Source organism: Falco naumanni, chromosome 2 (genome assembly GCF_017639655.2).
Source record: "Falco naumanni isolate bFalNau1 chromosome 2, bFalNau1.pat, whole genome shotgun sequence".
NCBI lineage: Eukaryota > Metazoa > Chordata > Aves > Falconiformes > Falconidae > Falco > Falco naumanni.
Genome location: NC_054055.1, coordinates 113,831,005 through 113,858,322, shown reverse-complemented (window position 1 = coordinate 113,858,322; position 27,318 = coordinate 113,831,005). Strand labels below are relative to the sequence as shown.

The 27,318-nt window shown below is 43.8% G+C and overlaps 1 protein-coding gene across 2 annotated transcripts in view; it reads left to right on the top strand.

The window, feature by feature from the left end:
• The window catches only part of VGLL3 (vestigial like family member 3), a 28,498-nt gene extending 1,725 nt beyond the window's left edge, over positions 1–26,773 (top strand). Inside the window, exons 2-4 of one of the 2 annotated variants that reach the window (XM_040582923.1) lie at positions 7,927–8,179; positions 13,649–14,149; positions 20,731–26,773. In XM_040582923.1, the coding sequence (XP_040438857.1) occupies positions 7,927–8,179; positions 13,649–14,149; positions 20,731–20,774 (798 nt within the window). In that variant the 3' untranslated portion in view covers positions 20,775–26,773. Of the gene's footprint in view, positions 1–7,923; positions 8,180–13,648; positions 14,150–20,730 lie in introns of both variants that reach the window. The other variant, XM_040582922.1, reaches the window with a different exon arrangement.
• Positions 26,774–27,318: the final 545 nt, after the last annotated feature.

Genomic DNA, 27,318 nt, shown 5'->3' with positions numbered 1-27,318 from the left:
ATCATGAAGTTTCTCCATCAGCTGAAAGCAGCACCGTATATGAAATGTCCCAGAGGCACCCTAACGAGTGCCAAAGTTTCTTGAAATTTTATTTTAAATAAACTGAGTTCTTGTGGGCTGTGCTGCTTGAGAAAAGTGGAGGTAGATAGCAAGGCAGGGAACATAGGTAGCTCTGTTGAGCCAATACAGCTCGTGAGTTGTGGCCAGCACCATATATCCCCTTTCCACCAAAAAACATTATAAACCTTGCTATATCCAACATGTTATTGACAATTTCTTTCAGTTCATCCTGCTTGCACCAGTTTTCCTGAAATATAATGGAGCTGGCAGGTCTTTGCAAACTAGTCAAATGTCAGACTGAAAAACTGAGCTGTTGTTGCCGAACTAAGAATGTTGCACCCTCTAGTTCCAACAGCTGCGAACTTCAGAGCAGTGCATGTATTTTCTCTGAATCCAGTGTTTTTTAAATAATAATAAAAAAGTAAACAGAATTAACTCCTCATGCATCTGTAGTGGTAATGGAAAGATTTATTTTTTTTGCGTAAAGCATGACATTGGGCAAGTGTCTGTTTCTTTAGAATTAGCCTGTCAAGGGACATTTAATCGACTGGTGCAGAAGGTAAGAAAGAAGGGTGAAGAAACTGTTGCCAGGTTTTTGTTTCTTCTTACACATGCGTTCAACATGTAAAATGCTCCTGCGCTCTTTGTGAGGATCATGACCGTTTTAAAGTATGTTCTTCTTTGCCAGAATTAAAAACTGTGGTTTAAAAATAACAGCGAGGGAAGATGAATTAGTGGGATATCTTAAAACTAAAGCTCTGTATTGGATCTGATAAAGTGGAGCTCACCCTTAAAATATCCAAGGACTCCATGGAAGCTTTTTTCAGTATCAGTGTGCTACGCTGTTGTCTTTTCGGTACCCAGTTTGTTTTCTGAGAGAGAAAGCTCCTCTGTGCTGTGCTCCTGTTGGCTTTCCTTCTCTCCTCAGTGCGAGGAGATGAAGGTCTGTGACTCTCGCTAAAGCTTGTGCATCTTTGTAGGTATTTTTAATAAATCTGCAACAACCGTGTTGTTGTTATGCCGGTTTTTGGTATCAGTTTTGTCCCTTTTAAAGAGCAGAGCAAGCTCCTTAGCTGTGGAGCTGCCGTTGCAGATGTATAGGCTCAAATTCTGGGCCATGGTGTCTATCTGGAGAGCTAACCTCATCGTGTTTCTATAGGTTGCGTACTGCATACGTGGGTCAGGAGAAGCGTCTCCAGCACGCAGCTGATACTGTGCCACTGCAGTGAAAGGGTTGAATGGTCTTCTCCGTATTTATTTTATTTTTTTAAATAACAGGTCTTGGATTGCTTTTAAATGATGGACTAGCATGCATCTGGGTTTTGCAGGAGTGACACTTATTAATATTAATTAATATATTTTTTTATAGGGGCTGGTCCATCATGCCTTTTTAAAAGTTACCCCGCTCTAAAGTTACTCCTACATCTCTGTATCTGTAGTTTTCAGCGCAGGACTGATTTTTGCCTTGCACAGAAATGCAGGATTTCTGGAAGCTTAGCTTTCACCAATCCTTAGCCAAGAAAGGACTTGCTGGCAAATTAATTTCGGTGGGATTTTTTTTAAAAGCACTTAATGGACTGAAGCCTGAATTCCTATTGAATGTTAATGGGAGTGGAGGCTTAGCACCTTAGATCTTTGAGATTGCTGCAGTCTAGGGTGTTTGCTGGAGGGCAGTGAGCGGAGTATGTATATACACGTGCTTGTACAATGCCAGAAGGCGCTGATGAAAATGGGGTGTGGCCCTAATTCTACAGATAAATCGGGGTTTCCATATTCCTTTGCCAAAAGACAGAGCGAGCGTGTGCCGGTGTTGCAACACAAATGTGTTGCTGTGCGTGGTGAGGAGCCGTGCCGGCGTGAGGGCAGAGCACTGCAGAATGGTGAAACTCAGCCGCTTTGCATCGTACGCTTTCCTGAGGGGCTTTGCAGGAGTTTGGCTTTCCCGTGGGCTGGGTGAGAGGAATGGGTGTAACGGAGCTGCTCATTTGAAGAGACTCTGGAAACACCTAATTGCTGAAGAATCCCACTGTATTCCTGGCGTGCACGGAACGCTGTGATGGCTTGCCGTGCCCTGGCAGCCTAGGTATAGCAAGCAGCAGAGCTGAGGTTAAGGTAGGATTCACCCTGGCTCACTAACAGCTGAGCTTAAGACCTTTGAGATGGGAAGTTACAGTAAATGGTAGTTTTGGAATTTCTCCATGGTATGTAGAGGTAGAGAGCTAAGCCAACACCATCCTTGCTAAATCAAGTCTTGCATGAAGAGTTGTGATGTGCTCAAGGCAGACTTTCTGCTGGCAGTGCTGTAGACAGACTTTTTCCAGATAAGGGCTTGTCTTCATTAGAAAATTAGGTCACTAACTCAACTCTTCCTTCCAAACTAACAACATTGCAGACAAGGGCAAGTCATGTTTAACGTCGTGTCAGCTGGCTGTAGCTAAACCCTAATTCACGTACTGTGACTTAGTTTTTCAGTACAATTCTGTGTATCACATGCTCACAACTTTGAGGACGAGTTTATTATCCTGCTTTTACTGTGTGGCAGTCCACGTAGCTAACACAGCAGAAGAGAGCTTCGCATTCACTTTCTGTAGTTCAGATGCTTTCCCAAGACTTCTTCTGAAGCCTGATGTTTGCCTTACTGCTGACTTTGCTGGAAGCTGAATCAGACCTACGTAACTCGCCTTTAAAGGCTACTCTCAGAATTACAGGATGCAAAACCTAGATTAAGTCTTGCCTTGTGTGGGGGGCTTTTGTTGGTTTGTTTTGTTTAATCCCATGAGATGCTGCTGATTTAAAAAAAATTGGCTTGCTTTACTTTGTCGTTCTGACACTGGGACAAAACTCTTTATTTGATCATCATCTGCATAAAAATAGAGCTTTGGACTTGAATGGTACACCTCTGTTTAGATGTACAGCAAAAGGAAGTAGAAATTCATTCTTTTTCCACTGCTTCCCTCCATCGGCAGCGCATAGCAGGAGCCCCAGGCTCTGCTGCTGCAGATCCAGTGGCTTACCTGAAAGCGAGCGTGTGGCTTTGCTCTTGCCTTGCTCACTTGCGAGGGGAGCAGTGACCATTTCATGCTTTCAGGCCATGCCGTCAATACTGCTTTCAGGCCCAGCGTTCGGTGCCCTGATTGCTTGAAATTGTCTCCTTCCTTGAATACGTTCTGTGTTATCAGTGGGAGCCTGCTTGGCAGACAGCTCCACAAATGGAGGACTGTCCGTGATTTGCCTCGAGTTTGTTGCTGAAATTCCTTCGCAGAAGCTTATGTCAAATGACAGCCTTTTTCTCAGGATAGGGTCATATAGCGTTTCCTCAGCGTAGTTATTCTTTCTTTTTCGTTCCTGTTCTTTCCCTCATAATGGAAAATCTGTAACAGGTGGCCACAGGCACACCACACTTTCATGCTTGGGAGCGTAAAGGACCATGTGCTGTGTAATGGCATGTGTGGGGATGAGGAGCTGTAGGAATAGGCAACCAGCTTATATGAAAAATCAGAGCTGGCCTGAATTTTCGATTCGAACTTGGTGAAACTGAAACTTTTTCTGTTCTCAGCTCTGCTTGGTTGTTTTTCTGTTTTGCTGCCTACTAGCTGGTTTCAGCTGGAAGTGAATTTTTTTCAATTTGTGAAGAGGAATGTTCTGACATTTTTACCAGACACCCTGGGTGAGATCCGGGACCCTTGAAGTCAGTTGGACTTTTGCCATTGGCTTTAATGTGGCCAGAATTTCACTGCATGGGAACCGTTTTGCTTGGTTCTGGATAGGCTATGTAAGAAAATAACAGGAATCTTTGAGAGGGGGGTTGTGTGAGATTTTGGACCACATGCTTTCTTGGTCTAGAAGTGATCAGATTTTCTCCAAAGGACAGGATGATGCTTAGCCAGCGTAAACCTTCTCTTTAATATTCCCGTATTAGTGGTGATTTGCTGTTGACCTTTAGTTTCCTTTTGTTAGACAGCTTGTGGTTAAGAGTTTAAATTCTCTTTGCAAGACCCTGTTTGTGAATATATGAAATAACAAAAGTAGCGTTGGTTTAAGCCGAATTCAGCCCATGGTGTGCAGCTCTATTTACTCAGAGGTTGTACCGCTCATCCTTCAGCCGTGAACTGAAGTCTGTTCTCTTAAGCTGGCATCAGGTGCTATAGACGCTGAATTTCCCTATTTCCCAGTACACTAAGCTGACTATTAATTCTGTATTCTGGGTCTTGGCCAAAATGAGCTTTTGGGTGTTTGTTTTGTTTTCTGGAGGCTGCTTAATGTCAGTCTCTAGTTTGTAAGGAAGGGAGAGGTGGATTTCATGAATATATTAAAGTATTGGTGACCTGAACATAGGCATGAAATCACACTGTGTTTGGTCAGGAAATACTCTTCATAAGATCTTACAGGTGCTTTGGCTACTTAAATATGTGCCAGAACTATTCTTATGAAAAACAAAGTGAAACTGGGCTAGCCCAGATTATTTATCAGAGACCTAACCAGGGTTTTTCTGGGAGGTGGGGGGTGGGAGTAGGTTGTTCAAGCCACCCCCCACACCCCCCACACCCCACACCCCTTACGGTGGGACAAATTCATTTAGACCTTGATCTTTCATTTAGCACTTTATGATCTCGTGTACTTTTCCACTCACGCAAGCGCAGTCAGAAATGCTATGAAAAGCAAGGTCAGAACAAGTAACACGGAATTTGGGTGCAGACAGGGTGTTTAAGGGAGTAGAGGGGGAGAAAAACGTTGAAGGATGTATACAGTGGAAGGGATGTATATACATTGCATACAGGGAAAACTTACTGAGTCACTCTGTCTTGCTGTAGTCTCTTATTTAAAGAGATCTGTAATTACAGGCTGATAATTTCATCCTGAAATACAAGTTTATTAGAACTGTGTGTGATCACAGGCTTGAGGCTGGGTTTGGTTTTTTTTTTTTAAAAGAGATAATTTAGAACTGTCATCCTTTGCAAAAAACTGTCCTCAAAACACACCTTTTCACTACAAATAACTTCAGTCCATACGCGAGGCCTTGTATGTATCCATCAGTACTGTCATGTTTTTTTACATTAAAAAAAAAAATATCAGATTTGGGGTTCTCAAAAGCAGCAGTTGCTCAGAGTATCTTGTAATGACTACCCATGGGCTGGAGGAGAGGGAAGAGAGTTGAAATGGAAAATGAATTAGATTCTTAGGCTGTGGAAGGGGGGACATTCCTGCACTGAGAAGCGACTCTGGAGATAAGTTTTAATTTCCTGAGCTCCCAATCTTTGTATAGGAACATTGAAAGACTTCCTTCCTGATAACAAAGTCAAGCCAGGGGCTGTATCAAACGGTGTGTTTCTGTATATAATTGCATGCTTGTATATCTGTTTGCATATTTGCAGTAGAAATGCAAATAGTGTACCTGTGATCGAAGTCAACTTTTAAAGTGTTGCATGTATTCAAGCGTATACACTGCGACTGAGATGTGGTAGATCAATGTGTATTTAGACTTCTGTAAAGGATCTCTTTCGTACTTTGTCTCTACTTAAAAGAACAAAATCCAACCAAAAGCAAAAATAAAAAAAAACCCCACCCTCCTCAGGCACTGGTCTTGCATTTGTAAGAGGGACTGGGTTATGGTGTACCTTTAAGAATGAGCGAGGCACTAAGGTAGATGTGTCACAGATTTCTAATGCATGTCTTCTGTATATGCAGTGTTGTTACAACCATTTCTGTCTTGAGGTCTCATCGTTCTGTGAAGTTCACTGTGAGTGCTATCTTAGTAAGCATTTCGGAAGAACTACAAGGAGACTTTTTGTTTGCTGCTTTGTTCATAGAAGGCAAAAAGCATTTACCAAAAAAGTATAGGTCAGCCAGAATTCTGTGTTTGCGAAAATGTGTTTCAGAGCCTCAGACTATATGTTTCATTTTGACAATTTTAGTTTCTACTAAACTGTGTTAATTTGCTGTTTCCGTCTTTGGTTCTTCGCTTTTTTCTTTAAAATGAATCTCACAGTTTTTCTTTACATTTTATAGGATCTTGGGATAAACCCGTAAGTAAATAAATAAGACTGTGCTAAGCAAAGCCATGGTATAACTTGCTTTGTGAAGCACAGGTTCACCTGAATTCCAGACTATTGTCTGGATATCCCAGGTTGTAAAATAAAATTACTTACATCCCTCATTGCAGTTCATGCAACAGCATCGGAATTAAAGGTGTTACTGAGCTGTTTTATGTTTATCAACCTACTGCAATATTGCTTAGTTGCTATGAGCATTTAGTATTATAGGCTTTAAATCCACTTGCCAATAGTTATTTTTTACGGGCTGTATTTATTAAATAATCATAATTAAGTTTTAGCCCCAGAGTATCATTTTTGTGTTACAATGAGAGAATTTGTATCGGCTTATACAATTTTAGAAAGCACTAGATGTAAATACATTGATGATATACAAGATCTGAAAAAGACTTTAAATTATTTCTAAATTGGACAAGTGTATTTAGTTATAAATGGAACGTTATAGACTGTGTAGTTGTTTAACTTTTTCTATAGAACAACTTTGGAAAAAGGGAAAAAAGCCATAAACCTAAAGAGAATCTGATGGCGCTAAAGTGTTGCTAAGCCAACCGTAAAAGATAAGTCAAACTTCAGTAATAAGTTGTGTAAGATAAGTAATTCTATAGAAAAGCTATGAAATACTTCGACATATGTGCTGTCGTTGTTTCGGGGTTCCTGAAGCTGCTTATGCATAAAGTCAGCTGTGGAAGTGGCTAGTGAGCTAAAAACGAGGATTCCTGCAGCTTGACTGTTGCGGGGAGATATTTTTTTTCTGTGAAAACAGTTGTAAAGTGGAACATCTGAAAAATATGTTCCATGCAAAATGGATCTTCACACACATTTATTTTGACATTCAGGTTTGATTTGAGAGAGAGAGAGAAGATTTTGAAATAGCCATTCACAGATGGCTTGTGCGGGTTTTATTTTTTTATATGCTTCTCTGTTTTTGGTTTGGGGTGGATTTTTTTGCATATGTTTGCAGACTTGTCAATTCCCCTCTTCCCCCAGATCACATGTTTACTTTTTTATGACTTGAGTTTTTGTCCTTTTTTTCCAGAAGCTCTTGTTTAGAAAATCTAAAGAAAAAGGAAAAGGGGAATAAAATAAAAGAAAACCACCCCAAAACAACAACAACAAAACACCCCAAACCAACCAAACAAAAAAAAACCCTCAACACCCCCCACTCCACCCCAAACCGCAGTCGCCACCCTAAGGTGTAGCTTCCTATGATACAAATTTTCTTGGCAGGGAATGAGAATGTATGGATTTTGCGAATGTTGATAATACAGTGGAAAATTTTTCAGGAAGCACCAGATTCTCCCATCTTTACGCCTTCAGCAGCGAGTGGATGTGTGGGGTGGGGAGGGCTGTGTGCTCTCGGTGGGGGGAGTGCAGCTGGCAAAGCCTGGTGCACGTACAGCTACGCGGGTGAAATGCAGGCGTTGCGTATCTGGCCACCTTTCCGCAGGGCTGGACTCGACCCCTGTAGGCTTTACTAGCGGGAGTATCCTTTCCAGTTGGGAGTCAGGAGTGAATTGTTAGAGCTTGTCTGTTTTCTTTTGAAGGTATTGAATGGAAGCTGTTGCCGGTAAATTGTGATTGTGAAACGTGGCAGAGAAGCAGGTCCATCTGTATGTGAGGAATAAAAACTCTGTGGGGGGCTGGTAATCTCTTCTTTGTGAAATGGCGGTGCAGAATATCCCTGGGTTCTAGCTATCGTTACGAAATGAATATTTAATGTATTCAGTTATTTTTCTTTAAGGAAACCAGATGTTGAGCTTGCACCGAATGCCATCAGTGATACATCTCTTGTTTGTTTTGTTTTTAATCCCAGAAGAAGTTAGCTGTATACAACAAGATGCAGGAGTCTCTGGAAGTGACCCTTCCCAGCAAGCAAGAGGAGGATGAGAAAGACCAGCCTGCTGAGATGGAGTACCTTAACTCTCGCTGCGTCCTTTTCACTTACTTCCAGGGAGACATTGGTTCGGTAGTGGATGAACACTTCTCAAGAGCTTTGAGCCAAGCCAGTAGCTTCAATCCAGAAACTGCCCTTACCAAGAGCAAGGCAGGGCTAAGTCCTCTGTGGAGAGGTAAGAGGAGCAGTAACTCGCCTTCTGTGGTGTGGCTTACTCTGTCCGTGTCACGGTAACGCACATTGCATTGCAGCTGAAATTTTCCTCCTCTGTGGAGGTGGAAAAATCCCCCTCAAATTTGAAAGAACCAAGGAGCTTCTTGGGGTTGAGCGAGCTGAAGTGTTAAAGGGGGAGAAAGGTCCCAAAGGCATGGAAGAAGCAGGCGTCTCCCTCTCTTGCCATAGCCCGCGGCCCTGCCAAGGTCTGGAAGGAACGGGGCAGAGCTCACATGGCTTCGCAAACGCCTGCTGCAAGGTTGGAGGCTTATTTTTAAGCTCCAAGTGTGAAACTTGGCCTGTGAGGCAAGAGCAAAGCTGTTTGGGATGCTGGCCTTGGACGTGAGGAGACCCATGCAGCCTTCTCGAGTGACTCTGCCAGGTGATTAAGATTCATCTAAGGCTGCTTTCCAGGTGGGGAGGAGCCAGCACAGGCTGGAAGAGGCTGGGGTGCAAGCCCTGGTCCACGTGGCTGCAGCCGTGTGGCGCGGCGCGTTGCAGCCCGCCCATGGGCAGAGCTCGCGGGGGAGAAGCGGCTGGTTACTGGCTTCCCACGTGTGAAATGGGGATGGTGTTACTCTGCTTCCGAGCAGAGAGTAGAAACGTGGTAGGTACTGCGAGGCATTTGCGTACTGCCGTAACGCTTGTGTCTTCTTACGCATCTAACCAACGTAACGAAGAGCAGATCTTGGCAGACGTGCTAGGCAGACCTTACAGATAAAATTTCAGAATCGGTGACGAGAAAGCCTGCTGGTAGGATGCTATTTCCATTTTGTTGATTGTGGCAGTCCGGGTAGTTCTTCAGATCCACAGCTGCATTGTTTCTTTGTGTGGACTGGCAAAGGGACAGAAACTAAGTGTCGTGAGCAATGACATTGCATCGGGTTGAGTGAGAGGGATACCGCGGGGATCCTTGTAGGGTCGGATCCTTGGGGGGTGGGGTGGGGGGTGGGGGTGGTGTCATAGTCAGCGATGCTGAGGTGAGAGTGTGTTGATGAACGTCACAGATAAGAGACAGGCAGGATTTTTGGAAACTACTGTGAAGCGAAAAATAGCACAGAAGGACTTGCTTTCCAGAAGGATGATGACAAATCCGAGGAAGTTTAAGCAAAGGTCAGCACAAGTGGCTAGGGAGCTAGAGGAATTTATGGCTTGAGCCGGGACCATTAATGTTAATAGGAAATTTTCCGTTGACTCGACTGAGAGCAGGATTGAACCTATGCTTACTAAAAAGGAGACTGGGGCATTTATAAACGGTCCAGACAGGCTATAAATGTTTCAGAGATGGGATCAAGGCGGTCCCCAGAGACCTCATGCCTACAGCGAGCCCTCCTCACCGAGCCCAGAGACGTACCGTGGCTGGGGTGGGGTGTCTCCTCTTTGGCCTCCGACATTCCCTGCCGCTTGTCCCCTGGCTCCCCACGGGATTGCACAGCCCTCCCCAGGGGCTCTGCTGGGGACACGGTGGCCTGGCGTAAGGGTTGTTCGGCCATGCTGCCTCCTGACCCGCCGTGGCCCGTACCCTCGGCAGGGGACGGAGGTCTGCATGTCCCGAACATCTTCTGGGAATAACGTAAGGGGATATGCCCTCTGCCGTCACTGCACCTGCTGAAGCAGTGTGAAAACCCCTGGGGAGGCTGCTGGGCAGGGCCGCTTGGTTCTGCACTGTGGATGCTGAGAAAGCTGAAGGTGTTTGCTTCTCCAGAGAGGAGAAGCTGACGAGAGTTTTATCAGGCCCAAACGAGTTTCTGAAACGTGCCTGCTTGGAAAAAGTGGGGAAGGGACGATGCTAACACCTTGGTCTTCTGGTTCATGTACAGTTGTCAAAGATGCTCGGTTACAGCAAATGGATATGAATTTGTATCCCATTACCTAAAGAAGTTAAAACAGCATGAGCTTGAAGATCTTTTGTAAATAACCTTCATGGGCAGTTGGAATTTATGTCAATAAATTACTCAAAGATAAATTAAAAAAAAATTAAAAAAAGTTGTTGCGTTTGCAGTAGCTGTTTTGCAAGATACAGGGATTTAAACGGAAAGTGTGTGGGCAGGACTGGCTACTCAGCTCACTGTTATTTCTCCTTTACCTGAAAGGAGAGGTTAGTAATGGTTTTGGCTTTTTTCGTTGTTGTTGTTGTTGTAGGGGTTTTTAGTGCGCTGATGGAAGAGCAAACTGTAATTTCATCATTAAGGTGATATTGTGGGGTTTTTTTGTTTTGAAGAGGGATTTTGTTTACAGAAAATAATAGAAATACAGAAAATAGAACCTGTTGTCCTGAGAAGAGCAAGTTTTTGTCTTTTCTGTGTTGAAAATACTGGTTAAAATTAACTTTGAAACTGACTTTTTATAAAATACAGCTACCTGCAACGTGTTGCAGTAACACGGACTTTGAATATTGAATTGTAGGTGTAGCTACTCGAAATCTTTACCTGAAATCTCTTGCAAGGGCTAATGAAACTAATGATATCTTGAAACTGATGTTACCTTAACAGTATTTTTATCAGCATGTGTTTCCTAGCTGAAAGTGTTGGGGCTTTTTCTTTCCTAGATTTTGGGGTTTTTCTTTTTTTTTTTTTTTTTTTTTCCTTTTCTTTTTCCTCCTGCCTTAATTGAGAAGTAATGTTGCACTACAGAAAATTCCATACATTGTCTTCTTTACAGCATGCGGGCTTTGGCATGGTTTCAGTGCGTGTTGGCCAGCCACCATGAACATTCGCATTAGTCACCACTTCGTGGTATTTGAGATGCTGCCATTTCCCTGCCTCCCTGCACTTAGAATAGGAAATCGTGGTAACTGTAGTGTCTTTCTTGGCAGACAATTTTTGTTAAATTCCTCCTTCCCCCCTCCTGAAAGCTGGTGGAAGCTACTCAGATTTTTTTATTGTTTTTTTTTAACTTGAGCACAGTGCTGAAATGGCTGTTTCTCCGTTGCCATCTCCCACGGAGGCCAGGTGTCTGACATGATGCCGTCTGTAAAGATAATTGGTTGTGCTTGCTGTTTGAAAGGTGGGAAGGAAAGGAGACCCTTCAAACACCGTGGAAATATGTGGTGGTCGAGGGCTGTGGTTCAACATGGGGGTGGTTCTTGTTGGTATTGCTGCATACTTGGTAGCATCCTCTGTGAGCGTTCAGGGTGGATGAACTTTTCTTGCATGTTCACATAACTTGGATAGACCCTGTCCCTCCAGTGACATGACTTGACCTTGGCCGGTGAGGCTGGCCTCTGCAGTTACTCCGTAGTGTCTCATTGGCAGTTTCTGGCGGTGGTAATGGCTTTGGGGAATGTGCACAGGTTTGAAAAACAGAGGTGACCAAACAACATGCTCTCTGTGGCCTAGACCTTCTGCATGATGGGCAAAGCCAAGCTGTTCTGCAGTCTGGGACGAATTCATATTGGCACATCCAGTGGTTTGAAGTGCTCTCTCCTTGTATAAAAGTTGTCCTGCAGATGCTTTGTGGTTTTCTGTGCTTTTTTGAAGTGACATGGTTTGGATTTAGGGCTTTGCCGTGCAGATAACAGCCGGATAGGTTCCAAAGACTCCCGATTACAGAGGTTCATTTTCCAGAATACTGGCAGTGCACTGTCAAGCTGTGCTCCTCTGTTAAGCAACGAAGAAAACAACAGGCTGCACATGAAGCAGGTTGGTTTTGCTTTTTTTTGCCAGCCCCGCTGCCAACACTGTAAGACATGTGCGCTCTCCATCTTGGCCTAATCCTTTTGAACAAGGAACAATTTATGAACAAGGAACAATACTAATTTTGGAGGGGTGCTCAGGCTTCTGTAATATGCTTGAAGCTCTGTCCAGTCTTCTAGCATGAATTGCAATAGAAATATGTTGCTAAAAAAGCGCAGCCTTTTGAAGATAGCCGTATTGGAGTACAGTTCGCTAGATAAGCTTGCAGCCTCTGAAGCAGTTCTCTATGTTTCTCCGTAGTGTGTTTGTGAAGTTTATTTCCAGTATCAGAATTTAATCAGGCTCAATAAACTGCCTAAACCAAAGCTAATTGAGGCAAGGAAAAATTTCTGTGATTTTAATGGATTTTAAAACAGATACATGAGTGTGCTTGTGATGCAGTCAGAAAATTCTTTTACAGTTCTTGTTTCCAAAATATTTTTGTGTAAACAAAGTTCAGAGGCAGGACCGTTTGAAGAATCAGTTCATTCTCAATGGTGTCTTCACCCAAGTCTTATTCCAGCTGCTTATTCAACAAAGTAAAACAAAAGGTCATTTAGAAAAAAATAAAAATGGTAAATGTTATATGAGGAAGAGAGGATTCCTTGCCTCATCAAATACTAAACTTCCCTGGCTTTATTTCTCTGTAGGCTATTATTATGACTGTTCTTTAATCAGAGGTGAAGTCCTGTATTTTTGTGTTTCCATCTTTGACCAAAAAAAACCCCTTTTTGAGCTGAGACATACTGCATGAAGCAGTACTTTCAAACATGAGCTGGCAAGAGGATTGGGAGAATGGAGGTGCTAGTACTTCCCTACACATCAAGAACACTTAACTGCTCCTTCAAAAGAGGAATTTTTAGAATGTGATTTTGTAATGTAGAGGTAGAATCCATTATAATGTAAGTTGAACCCTAGCTGTAAGGAGCAGCGAGTCTTTTACTTGGACAAAAACCTCTTTCAGTTACGTAGAAATTTCTGCTTATCTGATCCTCCTGGGTACAGGGCAACATGATATATTTTATAAGTGATTAACATAAGATGCATTAGATACGACCTTTATCCCATCAAAGCATGCAATTGGTTTGAGAAGATCTGGTATTCTTCCTTTAGCAAAATGTCTCCTGTTCTGCATTGTGATCTGCTTCTCTGTCCTCAGAAGCATTGACAGCCACAACAGCTGCCTTCCCAAATGGTGTGGTCTGCTCTGGTCAGGAGTTAGCTTCTCCTCATGATTCCTGTACCCAGGTCCTGAGAGACCTGTGACGACTCAGCCTGAAGAAGTCTTCTTGGGGAGGATCTTACCAATATGTGTAAATACCTGATGGGAGGGAACGAAGATGTGGGAGCCAGGCTCTCCTCAGCAATGCTTGCTGACAGGAGAGGCAACAGGCATGAATTAGAAGAGAGGAAATTCTGCCCGAACACAAGAAAACGCTTTTCTTTCTTTTAATTTAAATTGTTGAGGGTTGCTAAACGCTGGAACAGGTTGCCCAGAGAGGTTGTGGGGATTGGATCTCAGCCAAAATCTACTGGTCCTGGACAACCTGCTCCAGCTGATCCCGCTTGAGCACAAGGGTTGGACTAGATGATCTCAAGAGGTTCCCTCCTACCTCAGCTGCTCTGTCAGTCTGTAATTGCTGAGGAAGCTTGAGTTCAGTGTTACAAATTTCAGAGAGTAGAAAACCATTATGGGTTTTTTGTCATTACATTTGTTGTTCAGCTTCAGTCATACTTCGTTTCTCTCCTCTCTACAGAAAGCTCAACAATTTCAAGCCAAAGGAGCAGTTTCCCAGCTTCATTTTGGACCAGCTCTTACCAGCCTCCCCCTCCACCATGCTTAAGTGGAGTACACCCCGATTTCCCCGTTACTGCACCAGGCACCTTCCCAACACCAGATCCCAGCAGCTGGCCAGGACACGGCCTTCATCAGACTGCCCCACCTCCTCCCCCTGCTGCATCTGAATCCTGGCATTATCCTTTAGCATCTCAGGTGAGCCCTTCGTATGCACACATGCATGACGTGTACATGCATCGCCATCACCCTCATCCACACATGCACCATCACCATCCCAGCTCACACCGTGACCCCCGGTATGGGTCCCTGCTGATGCCTTCAGTCCGCGCAGCCAGGATTCCTGCTCCCCAGTGTGACGTGACAAAGACGGATCCCGCTGCTGTCACCAGCGCTACCTCAGCATGGGCTGGAGCCTTTCATGGAACGGTGGACATTGTGCCAAGTTTTGGGTTTGACACAGGTAAGGTGGTTCGATTTTGTCTGTGACTTGTTTTAGCAGGAAGGATTTGAGCAAAGAAGTGGAATCCCCACAGCTGAAGCAGGGCTTGTTCTCAGAGCCTTCTACAAATATATTTCCAGGTGGGAATCTCTCCTAAAATTGCTGTCAGGGCAGATGAGCTGTGAAACATCCAGCTCTCGCTGCCTTTTGCTGAGAGACCTTTGTCTGCCTTGGTCCCATTCAAGCCAAATGAGTTGTGACATGATAGATTTTTTTTGGTTTAAATCTTGTGGGAAATGGCTAATTAAACTTCCATGTGGAAGCTTCCAGCTTGTCCAGCTAGTTCATACGTGCATTCACCAAAATACAGCTCCAATGAGGACTGAACTAATAACTTGTCAGTGCATGAGGATCGCATCCTGCTCATCTAAATTGGAACAGATCGGCATTTCCTTCCTGTGCAGTATCCAGGTGTCACAGAGAGAGCAGAGATGCCGGTTGAGCTGTGCTCGCCATCAAACCAAACTTCTTTCTGTAGGGTATAGGCGAAGGGCTGTGAATTAGATCCATTTTGCTGCAGGGTCTGTAGGCGTAGGACAGCTTCCACGAACTACATCTGCATCTGCGAGCTTTGCCTGGCAGGCTCCCATCTCAGTGTTAGGAGCAGTCAAGCAGCCCTCGCTGCTCGTAGTTGCTTGCAATCAGGTGATGATGGGTGACAAACAGTTTCCAGCGCATCCGTCCTGGAGCTCATATGCACTGTTGAGTCTGCTTGGTATTTATCTCGCCAGCAGCGATCCTTGCAGATCAGTACTTCTGAAACACGTTATGTTATTTATTAAGGAAATACTAGGTTTGCATCTCTGTTCCCTTTTCTTTAAAGTATCTGTCTCTCTTCTTGATAGCTCTAGCTAACTGATTCAATGTGCGAGAAGCACTTCCTTGCTTTGATTAGTGTGCAGGGGAACAAAGAATTGGTAGAGAAAAAAACATGCTATTTCTTAAATATGAAATACTATGGACCTAATGCAAATCTCTCTCTTCCCTTGATAGCAGCTGGGAACCAATAATCTCTTCTAAATACCGTGCCACTTGCTGCCTCAAGAAATTAAGAGAAAGCATGATAGGAGTCTTAGCACTGGACAGTTTTGTATCTATTAATAACATTTCCAGCCATGCCAGTGATACAAGAGGAATTGCATTTTATGCTTTTGGGTATAAAATGACAATCTGACAAAACTGGGATCTCAAGTTTTGCCCTTCTGACGGATTCCATAATGAGCTGCCTTCTCTGAAGGGTGAGCAAAGTGTCCCTGCCCCTGGTAGAGGTGACGAGCCCCCTGGTGTGGCAGTAGCCCCAGCAGTCCAGCTCCAGAGCTCTGCTATTTGACTTACCTTTGGGGACGGAGCCGAGAGCTGTGTAAGGGGTGCTAGTCAGGAGAAACTTCTACCCGGCTTAGGTATAACTTCAGCCTAGACCATGAGTTGTTTCAGTACTGAGCAAGTTGGGTTTGCTTATTGCAATTTTGTTGGTAGTAGTACATCTAATAAACCAGGTGCTTTTTTTTTGTAACACCGCAGTACCTCAGAAAGGACTATGGGTCCTAGCGCTGCCGTAGAGGACTAATACAGCCTTTGCTTGGTGCTGCCTGCTCCTTGTGACGATCCCTGTGGAAGGGTACAGTTGGATGCTGATTTTGTCAGGATCCTGCTTTGGCAGCGCTCAAAAATGGCTGGCAGGTATTGCAGTTGTATACTCGACAGGGGAGGCAGTGGAAAAGGCTTGAACTGTTAATTTCTGGCCCGTGCCTGATGTGTGGGTTTTAGTCCTTGAGTTCCAGTGGTGGAATGGAAAGAGGGGGCAGGAGCAGAGGACCTCGGCAGACCGATGTCTCACTTGTTTGTGACTATTCAAAACGGCCACGCACTGAAACGCAACAGCAAAAACTTATCAGGCAGCCCCAGTTTGGCACATAAAGCTTTGGAAGCAAGGGAGCAAGCAACGGAACACAGCAGGTAGTGGTGGCCTGTGACATTACAATTATTTGCTTTCTTACCCTGCACGCTCATCTCTCCCGTGCTTTCCAAGCAGAGGCTCTCTGGGAAGGGCAGGCAGGCTCTGAGCTCCCTTTGCAGGATTGCCTGCAGCTTGTACATTTGAGACAAATGCTTTGGTGACAGGCATTCCAAGCGTGATCAGGGTGAAAAGAGGGAGCTTAATTGCCCCAGTGTTTTGCATGCACATCAAATGGTATCATCCCAGGGAAGGTGTGTCGTGCTGGTGGAGAGAGGAGGGAGCTGCTGAAGCACCGCACTGAGTTGCATCCAGCCCTCGCCAGCACAGATGAAGCTTTTCTTGCTGCACATCCACTCCAGGGGAGGATTATACTGGATAAGTCTTCACATCACACGGAATTTCATTACATTAATGTGAGGCAGCAATCTCAACAGAGAGGCTAAAAACTGAAGGGCCTTGAGAAGTGTACTGGCTTTCTGCAGCACAGAAGTCATTTCTGCAGAGTAGGGTAAAGCCATAGTGGCAAGAAGAGACTTTGATTCTGGAAGTCTTTGCTCATATGTCCCTGGAGAATAAGACGTCAACCTGTGGAGCTGTCAATATATCAGATTCCATGAGCTTCAGATGATTTGTGTAAAAAAAAAAAAAAAAACAACCTCATTTGGTGTATATACCTAGACGCTGCTTTTCAGAGCCCTTCCGATATGAAAATGATTCCCCCCCTGCTTACTATGGGTCACATTTCTTGTGCTGCTGTCACATGCGATTATAGAAACATTTGCAAAATTCCTCACGCTGTCTTATATGGAATGATAGTGTTGGGATCAGGGTAGGCTGGCTGTAATTTTACCCTCTTCCAGCTACATTGTTGCATCTCTGCCATACTAAGCCAAATTTTCGATCTCATGAATGGATGATGCTGAATCACTTCAAAGATGAAGAGGGGGTTCCCCTGGCATGCATGGTATAATTTGGGAATTTATGTTTCAGAACAGATTGTGTGGGACATCATCATATCGCCATTCATAGAGCTAACAAAGTATTGATCTGTCTTGCACATCTGTTTGAACTTACATGGTCCTGCTTTAGGGGATGAAGAGGGATTTAGCTACCTGATTCCCATTAAATGTGGCTTAATCCTCATGTAGTGTGTTGCAAATTAACCCTTTTAGAAGCTTCTTTATTGGTACAGGTGGGATTAGGGAAAATGCTGGTCTGCATCAAAATCTATTAAAACCTGTGATGTTTGTGGCTGCTGTTATGCAAGTGTCTTTCCAAAGCTGAAGTGCCCAAGCTCTGATGCTCAGTCTAAAAGTATGTTTTATATCAGGTATTGATACAAACACATTGATAGAAGCACAGCATGTTTGTGCTTTAGGCCACGATTCCCTGCCCCGCTGATGTCAAGCAAAGCAAGGTCAGCCTCCAGCAGCGCTGGCTGCAGTTCACAGCCCTTGTACAGGGGGAATGGCTGCAGCTGTAATCCCGCGGCGCTGGGGCTGAACCCTCGTGTTTACATTAAGGGTATGCAGGCTGAGTTGAGCACTTAAGACCACGGGCAAGGGGAGGCGAATTGCTCTCTTGCAGCAGAGCTGATGGTTCCAGCCATCAGTGTTACCCTCAGGAGCAGGGCAGGAGGCTGCCCTGCATACTGGGCACTTCAGGTGGTCAGTCAGATCCAGCTGTGCTGGCAGCTGCCAGGCCTTTGGGCAGCCCCGTGGGGAGGAGAGCAGAGCAATTTACTGTGCTGCTGCAGAGCCCCGGAGGATATCCTGTCCTGCTGTTGGACAGATGTGCTGGAGGAGGCTTCCTGTAGCCCCAGCACGCTGAAAGCAGAGCAGGATTTTGGCATATCTGGAGGCTGTAAGTCTGCCTTAAAATTGAGGTGTACACCCTTTATCATGCAAAGTTATGCACGTTGATGTGCATAACTTTAATTTTTGGTGAATTAATTGACATCCGCTAGTCCTGGCCAAGTATGGAAAGTCCGCTTTTGGAATTGCCTGTATGTCAGTGTGTCCCGTTCAATACGGAATTGGGCTGGTCAGCCTGCTGCCTGCTGTAGAGTTACCGCTGTTCACACGCACCACAAGCTTGTCACAGCTCTTAACATTTGTTTAGATGTTCCCACAGACCATGGGTTCTGCTTGCATGGCACTTAGCTGTAACGTTGGTATCCCAGCGGCAGGGAGCTGTGCTGGGGTGGCAATACTGACTCATGCAGGGTGTCCGTGCGAAAAGGAAAATGTTCTCGCAGCAGGCTGCAAGTGGAAGCTCTCCGTTAGTGGCAGGGTTGCACTTGGATGATGTATGAGGACTGCAGACAGCCTTGCCGTGAAGGAGATGGGAATATAATGAGGAAAAGGCATGAGCAGTGTTCCACATTCAGTTCTGTAACTAAGGCAACTTTGGTTTTTTGGATTGTTTTCTCAGGCTGTTTATAAGAGTTATTGGCTATACCTTAAACCTTTGTACAGTTACTTCTTTTTGTTGCAAAGACACCTAACTAGGAAGGTGCGTGTTCAGCTGGTTATTCCCCTTCTACCAGTTGCTGCTATCAGGGGGACACCCTCGTAAAGAGGGGCGGTGTGCGTGTGGTTTTTTAAAGCTGCTAGGAGCCATGTAACCTGTTTTTCTTCTCAGGGGCTTCCGTTGCCTCTGGTGGCCTTTAGTGCTCCACTGGTGAATTTAAATGACTTCCTTACACTCTGAAAGGTTTCTGCTGCCTGACTCTCTCTTGTTGTCATCGTTGTTGTCATCTTTATTTTAAAAAAGTTGTAAACAGCAGGGGAAGAATAACACAAAATTGTCATCACTAACTTTGAGGGAGCTTTGAAGGAAACTAACAGCAGTTTATGCTGACTCTGCCTGGGAACGATGCTGCCAGGAAAACAAGTAATTCTTAAGCAGGAAGAAGATGTGTTCAGTGACCAGAGAGCCCCTGAACATGTTTTTGTAGGCATGTTTTAGTTGAGGGATATCCCAGTTTTTCCAGTCTAAAGAAATAGGTGCAAGTGCATGTGGAATGGAGCAGAAAGCCACTGAACAGGTTCTGGCGCGCTCTGCCTGTGTGCTTTCCTTGTCTGTGTCACTGCTGGACCCACAACTGTTTGGATGCTGCTTAGGAATCCTCACATGGATAGAGCCACGCGCTGTCATCCTTTGTATGACTCTTAAATGCTTTGAAGCTCAACTCTGAAATTATGTTGATCATCATTAACTATTCAGCTGTTTATACTCTTACAACGCAGAGGTAGTGGTCAGATGTGAACCGTCATGGCTATTAGGCTTTCTAAAAACATACGGGTCTTCCTTTGCGTTTCACTATATGATCAGATACGGAAACGAGAAATCCATGCTTAGCACATGGGTCCGTCACTTTTCACAGGTTAAAGATCAAATGAACGCGGAGCTCCAATGGTTACAACGTCATTGAAGTCTAGAGTTGCACCTACTTACGTTAGTGGTGAGATTGCCCCTAAATTCCTGGCAGATCAGGTAGTTGATGCATTGGTCTTGGTACTCTATGTAGCAGGGCACTACGCAGTATGACACAGAGTGGAGCGTTGCTGTCTATATAGCAATGTGATTTGTAGTGGGAAGTGCACCTTCATATCACGAAATGTGATTTACTTGGCTCAAAACATCAAGGGGCAGGTTTTAAACTGATGAGTCCAAAGTGCTTTACTGCCTCTGAAAATATGTGCCTGCACCTCTCTCCTTTTTACTTTTCCTATAAATGAGCAAGAATGTATCTTCTTTGGGAAGTTTCATCCGCGCCTCCCCCTCAATTGTCTGGATTTTAGGTATACGCCCTGCTGGGTGTAAATCTAGCGAAGATTGAATCCCTCTGGGGCAGAGAAATCCCAGATTACAACACAGGTTCCAAGTCAATAATGCTAAAGCCACAACATAGCACCACATTTATTAGATAGTCCTCACTTTTTATAAAGGAAAATGTTAGAGGAACTCATAACAAATGCAAGCTGAAAATCATTAATTTTTCCCATGTGGAAGCACTAGCCGTTCTTGGCTAAAAATCTGACACTCTGTAGGTGAAATTATTTGGGTTTTTTACATGCTGCAGGAACATTTTCCCTCTCTCTTCTGTAAAGTGAAATGCCACAGAAACTGTGAGATCCTGAAGTGTCACAGGCCTTTTCTAAAAGAGGTAGGGTCTTTGGCTGACCCCTTGTCAGGAAAAATTATTCTCTTGCATACTGGATCATCTCTGCAGACCTGCAGGATTTTACCACATTATGCCATGCTCCAAATGAGGTCGAACCAAGGAAGTGCACCCAGGATTTTATCAGTGTTCCTGAACTGCTTGAGCCAGTGTAAAACTTAAGTATGGTTTAAGCTTATCCCACATATACGCAAAAATAGGGAACAATAGCAATGTCACTAACAAGTCCACTAGGCTGGTAAGTTGTGAGGGGTTTTTGTTTGGTTTTTTGTTTGTTTGGTTGGTTGGTTGGTTTTTTTAGATCAAAATGTGTTTATTCTTACTTCAGTTGCTTGGGGAGGGGGAGGAAAAAGCTGTATCAAATTTTAATTTTGTTTTGTTTTGTTTTCTGAAATGTAGGTCTACAGCATCAGGACAAGAGCAAGGAAACTTCTTGGTTCTGAAGTTCAGATAAATTAAGACCAGCTAGAGCTGGAGTCAGAGCAGCTGGGCGGGCGATAGAACAGTCGTTGACTCCTCCTGCATGGGGCAAAGGACACACATGAAGATGAAGAGCCAACCACTCTGGTTTTGCTATTGAGCCTTTTGTTTGTAAGGCCGTTTATAGGTCCCACAGTGTTGGAAAAAAACCAAAAACCTAACTTTTCTTTCTCTCCTCATCTGAGCCTGCTGCAGCTGGGCAACCTAACTCCTTTCTGCTCCTTTAACAGTGTTTTGTTTTGTTCAGCTTGATATTTTTATGAACAGTCTCAATTGTCAGGAAAAAGACTCTCCCTTGACTACAGTGCGCCTCCTTTCAGGAATACAGTATTTTGTAGCTCTTTGTGCATCTATTTTTGTAGAAATACAGAAAGTTTGGGTAAGGATTGATGGGCTATTTTAGGATGACATATTTTTTTAAAAAAAATGTAAAATTGTTAAGTTCTGTTTAAAGAACTTGCTCTCAGAGAAGCACTGGCAAAAAAAATGTATAAAATGCTATTTTTAGATGTCTGTGATGTGTTTTGTGCATTTTGGTTTTTTTGTTTGTTACCTCAAATGTCTATCTTTCCTTTCTTTTTAAAGAGCTAAACCTTCCTTGTTTCCACATTACTAGATTTTGATGTTTTTGTCCTTTTGTTCTAGCTTAAGCAGTATAATTCACACCTAAAGTGTCAGCCAAATATTTTTCCTGGTGTTAGATTGTAGTAAGAGTGTTTTTATTTTCTTGCTTCTAAAGGTGGCTTCGGGCTATGCTGCTTGTCAGAATCTTGCAAACACCTTTAGCATGGAGCAAAGCTTGGGGTTACAGGAACTGCATTTCCAACCCATCCATCCTTTCAAAATGGACCAAATACTCTCATGGATTTAAATAAAACATGATTTTGGGCCTCATCTGGCGTACATTGAAGCTGTTGAACACAGTTCCCCTATGGGTTATCTTTCAGGCCCTCATAGTGGTCATAAATACCAGTATAATCTTATTTTAACTCACGGGGCAGGATTTTCACCTAAGCCATTTCAAGGGTGGTAAATTAGAACATTGATATTCAGGAAAGAAATGTCAGCTTTATAAAAAGATGTGTGACTTGTGGAAACAAAATGTTTTCAACTGGCCTGATCCGTCTGCTGAGCATCTCATGGAAAGCGCTGAAATTTTCAACTCCTCTTGACTTCAAACTCTGTTTATCTGACCTAAGATTTGCTATGGGCCTTACGAGACCGCAGCTGCAGCTCTTGAGTTTTGTAAGAAGTTGCACGTGCTCCGCGTGCACAGATTCAGGCTTGGCTGCCGTCTGGGTAAGCATCTGAACTTGGAAGCGACGTGGCCACATCTAGCCACAGCGCTCTGCAAGGTGCTTGGGGAACCCCATTTCTGGCCTGGCCCTTGGATCTGATTTGCATGATCAGGACGTTAGCTGAAGCCAAGGTGAGCCCGATCCTGTGCTGATAAAAGGGCTGCAAGGTTGCCCTCGACAGCCCCAGCCCTGCGACGGGCTGGAGCTGGGTCAGCCTCTGTGTCCAGCCCTTAGCGATGCCAGCCGGTGTCACCATGTGTCTGCTCAGGTGGGACTGAGCGCAGGGTCAGGGCCGGGGGTGCCAGATCCTTGCTATTGCTTAGAAATGTTGCCTTTCTGCTCCGTGCACGCAGGGTCCCTCTGTAGTATTTCCTAAGGCCTTTATAACCTGTTATATTTCAGTCACCGCTGTTTTCAGACACCCCCGTCTGAAAGACGAACCAGGTAAATGCAAACCAAGACATAAACACATGGCTGAGATAAGAAACAGTTTAATTTTCAGGCAACGAGCGTTGTAAATGTAGGTTTGTCAGGTGGAGACCACATGGGTCCGCGTGTGAAAGGGGAGGAGGAGTGCTGGGATGTGCATGCTGCTCCGAGATCCAGGCCTCCCTCCCTGCGCTGCCGCTTCTTTCCAGGCTTTTTGAACTTGATCCTATGAGGTGTTGAGCGTTCTCCCTTGACACGTGAGAAGGCTTGACATGCTGGCACTGGAGGCATTAGGATTATGTCACCATTTGGCAAGACCCTTGAGTGTGTACCTTGCTGATCTGAAGTTTGAGACAGCGTGTAAGTGCCGAGTGGACTATGCTTAAATATTACTTTGAAATAGTAGGGTTGTAGTTTCTGTGTTGGGACGCTGAATTAAATGTAGGGTTTTTTTTCCCTCATCTTTATAGTCCATCGGCATTTCTTTCTCTTAATAAATTTTACTCTCATGACAGTTCTACATGTTATTGCCGCTTTGGTGGAGCGAGCTCCTCAATTTGTCAACGAATTCGTAATGCCGTGGGAAAAGCGTACGGGAGGGAATGTAGTAACGGCTACCATGGTTTGCTTTCTTATCAGGACAGTATAGCTCAGGAGGTATCTCAAAAGAAAGAGCTCTGACTTGGACATTCTGACAGCGTTAGAAATACTGGGAAGGAAAAAAAATACAAGGTTATTTATATATATATATATATTTTAACTTTTTTCTGGTCTTGGCAAAGCTGGAAGGCTAAGAGGCAGTGTATTCTCTTTGAACTTCAGAGCTGGGGAGTTTGGGGGTGGGGTGGGGTAGCAAAAGAAAATGCAGCATTTATTTTTGGGGTGTAGTGTGTCTGATGCCCTGAAATAGTATAAAGTCTAGCAAAAGCAGTCAGCTCATTGCCTTCCTCTTTGCAAGTTCAGATGATGAGAGACCTCCTGCCGTTCGCTATAGATGTCAAAGCAGAATGGGACAGGGAAAAACAGGCCCACAGTTTGCACTGGAATCCCTTTCCGGATTGTTTTATGGAGTTGATGGGTGGTGGGGAGGATTATGTGGTGAAACTAGTGCCTCTTCCACCTCTAGGACTACTGTGCCCATTTTCTTTCCACTGCTGAAGCTGTGAGTGTGCCAAAGGAACTTCTGTCGCTCTGCAGGCTCTGGGAGACGAGTGGCAATAAAAACCTGCTATCATCTGTATCTGTATCCATCCACGCACTGGTCAATTGACTTTGGAAGTCAAATAAATTCACTTTTTTTTCCTCAGGCACTAACTGTCCCCTGCACTAACAGTTAAATTGAAAGTAAAAGTGCCAGTGCATAGCGTTACCCCTACTTCTGTGTTCTGCAATTTCAAGGATGGGAAAGACAAATTCCTTCCTTGTGGCAAACTTTAAAGTTAAATTCAGCAGATTTACTTCTCTCTCTCTCTCTCTCTTTCTCTCATACACGCACACTTACACACGCACAAATGTGCTTATGAGAAGCAGATGCTGTGATGGTTTTATTCTTGAAAGAGGAGGGGAGCGCTTGCTCGCAGCGTTGCAGTTACGGAGAATGGATGGCAGTGAGAAAGAAACGGAGACGTTAAGACTGCTCATGTTTCTGCAAATAGGAAAAAAAAAGGCCATTAAAATCAGGTCGCAGACAAGTTATGCATCTTAACACATTACTAAAGGAGTTGTTTCATTCTTTTTATGTGTGATGAGGTCTGATGCTGTCCCAAGAACGTGGATGATTCATCTTGCGAGGACTTATGAAACATGATGTACTCTGTCACTGTTTCTGGGAGAACATAGGGGAAATCATTGTTTTATTTCAAGAAAATCTACATACTAAACTCCTTAAAGTTGTCCAGGCTTTTATTTTATTCCTATTAATGTTGAGAAATCTGCTGTTATTTTTTGTGTGTTCCTTTTAAGACTGGGAAGGTTCAAGCTGCTCACCAGTTTTTGAAAAGCATATACCAGTTTGTTTCAACTGGACGTTTCCATCCCCAAAAGATGATGGAACAGTGCAGCTACTGACCGCCCAGCAGGTTTGGGTTCTGGAGAGCTGAAGGAGCTATACTTGGCTGCAGTAAAATTGCACTTTGTTCCGATTCCTCCCCTCAGCAGACACACAAAATCAGTTATCAGTTTATCTGATACCTTTTTCCTAGTGTGAAGATACTCAGTGAGTGGCAGTTTTCTCTCTGTTGTCTACTTCTGCCTCAGGACTCGCTTTCGAGAATGAATCTCTGGTCACAGCTTTTAGAGAAAGCAGAGGTTGTGGGGGTGGTGTGGGATGTGTCACGTTTCCCTCCCCCTGCACTACAATTGCCTTGCCTGTACCCAGTCTTTCTACTTCCAGGCAGTCTTCTCCCAGAATTCCTTATGTGTGTGTATATATCTATATACATATACATATATATATATATATATATATATATACACACACGCACGTGTAGCTATACCTGTTTCCCTCCATGCCACCCTCAAGCTTCAAATGCACATCTTTTGGAAATGAAAGACATCACTAAATCTCATCTGAGACTGAGAAAACGTAGGCATTTTATTGTGTTCTCGGTTAACTCAGGAGTGAATGGAATTTTCCTATACTTGTAAAAAACCAAACCCAAATAACAGTAACAAAAACTCAGAAAAAAGCCCCCCTTTTCTGACATGTCTGATTTGTTGTATCTGTAAAGGTGACCATGGAGTCAGCAGAATTATGTAGAGGTGCAATATATTGCCTTTTAGCAGACAAGCATATCTTTTTGAATACGGTTCTTTTAAATAACTTCAGGTACAAGCTTTTTCTCTGTATCAATGGACCAGCAACATATATTTCTTATAAACAATTTAGAAATATATATATTTTTAAAATCGACTTCTTGGCTTTAGCATATCAACCTTTGAGCTTTTAAAGGGTATTTGGATGATAAATATTGATTGTGTGCGGATCTTTTAAAAAAAAAAAAAGTCGATGCATGTTGTTTGGAACTGAAATCTCACGTAAAGCGGGAATGTATGTAGAACTAAATACTTCTTTTACATATTAGCCCTATGGGCAGGATCTGATAGCTGTGATGCAGGAAGATGTCCCTTTAAAGACTAATGGACTCTTGGCTGAGCAAGGTCAAAATGCAGTCCTTGTGACAGGAGAGCAGGAGCAGGCGTCTTGCAGGGGTTGAGGGGTTGAGCTGGTAGAGCTGTGATCCTCTCCAGCATTGTATGTAGGCGTTTGGGCAGCCACTGCTCAACATACTAAAATCAGACTGTATTGGCAGGTTTCTACACTTGTGGGGTGAACCGTTTGCTAAGGGGAATTAGAGATGTCCTTGGAAACCTGTGTTTTAGCTGCCCTTGGTCTGCACAGTGCCCAGTAACTCTTTCCCTGTTCTTGCTCGGCAGTCTCCATGACACCATGGTGGCACCTATGAAAGCGGAGCTGGGGATCCATGTGAAGTGCAGAATGTTCTTAGCTCCCAATAAAGATACTTGAGGAATGGGGGTGATTAAAACATCACAGTTAACTCATGCATCTGCTCAAAGGCTCAAGCCTTCAAGATGGATCAGCTGTGCATCATTGATGGTGGCCGTTTGCATACAGGAGCCCAAATACTGCTTCCTCCCCCCCCCCCCCGGTGTCTTTGGAAATCTTTGATGGCATTGAGATTGTTGGGACCAGCCTCAAATGCCTGAGTTGCAGTCCGGTGTTGGCTGGCACAGCGTGGGGGCCTGGGATCTGGTCCCACATTGGTGGACATCAGTTGGAATCGGCATTGATTCCAGTGAGCTTGGGCTCAGGTAGCTAGTACCTATAGGCAACCGATATTTATAGCAGTTGAGGTTTACAGTAATCAGTAAAATATCTGCAGAACTATGCTGCACTTTCCCTGCTAGCTGTTTGTAGCTGTTGTTTAAAACCATCAGTCAAATCAGGGTCCCTCTCCTCTTCCCACCTGTTTTCCAACCCCGCTTCCCTCAAAACTCCATTGAACTTCTTTTGCCCCTCTCATCAAAACTGGTGGTGGGGCTGTGTATAAAGAAAAATGTCACTGTTTTAATTACTGAATAAATAATTTAATGTGAATTTTATTGTTATATTTTTTATGTAGCATTTTTGGTTTGGTCTGTATTTCTCAACAATTACCTAATGCTTTCTTTTCTTCTTATGCAACTGAAGAACTCATAAATCTCTTTGTAAATTACAGCATCCTGAGTTTCTTTTCCTTTTTTTTTTTTCCCCCATGAGATTGAGTTTTTAGAGCCAAGGGTTTGTCTTCTCTTGTAAAACAAGTGTTATAAACTCTTTCTCTACTAAAATTGGATGGAGTGAAAGTCTAGCATCAAAGGAGTTTCAGGCAGGGTTCTCATGATGGCACTAGGTTTCCATTTCAGTTACTGTCAATTGTTTCTGCTACAATTGTCGTCTTTTTTTTTTTTTTTTTTTACCCCTTAAATAATTTTTTAAGTTGCATCAACACTAGAGGCTATTTTACACTCAGACCTAGTAGAATCACAACATGATACTTCTTAGCGTAAGACCCTTTTACGTTTTACTATTTTCTGGCAGTTTGGACAGTCATCAAGTAGAGACTTTCCATGCAAGGTATTTATCTCAAATCTACTTTTTTTTGGCAAAGCTCCGTGATTCCCTCTAAGGAGGTAACTTTGCCCTTGCTGAAATTATTTTAAAACTGTTTAATTAAGAAATGTTTGCATGTCTACATTCTGGCTCAAGGGCTGAAGGTTT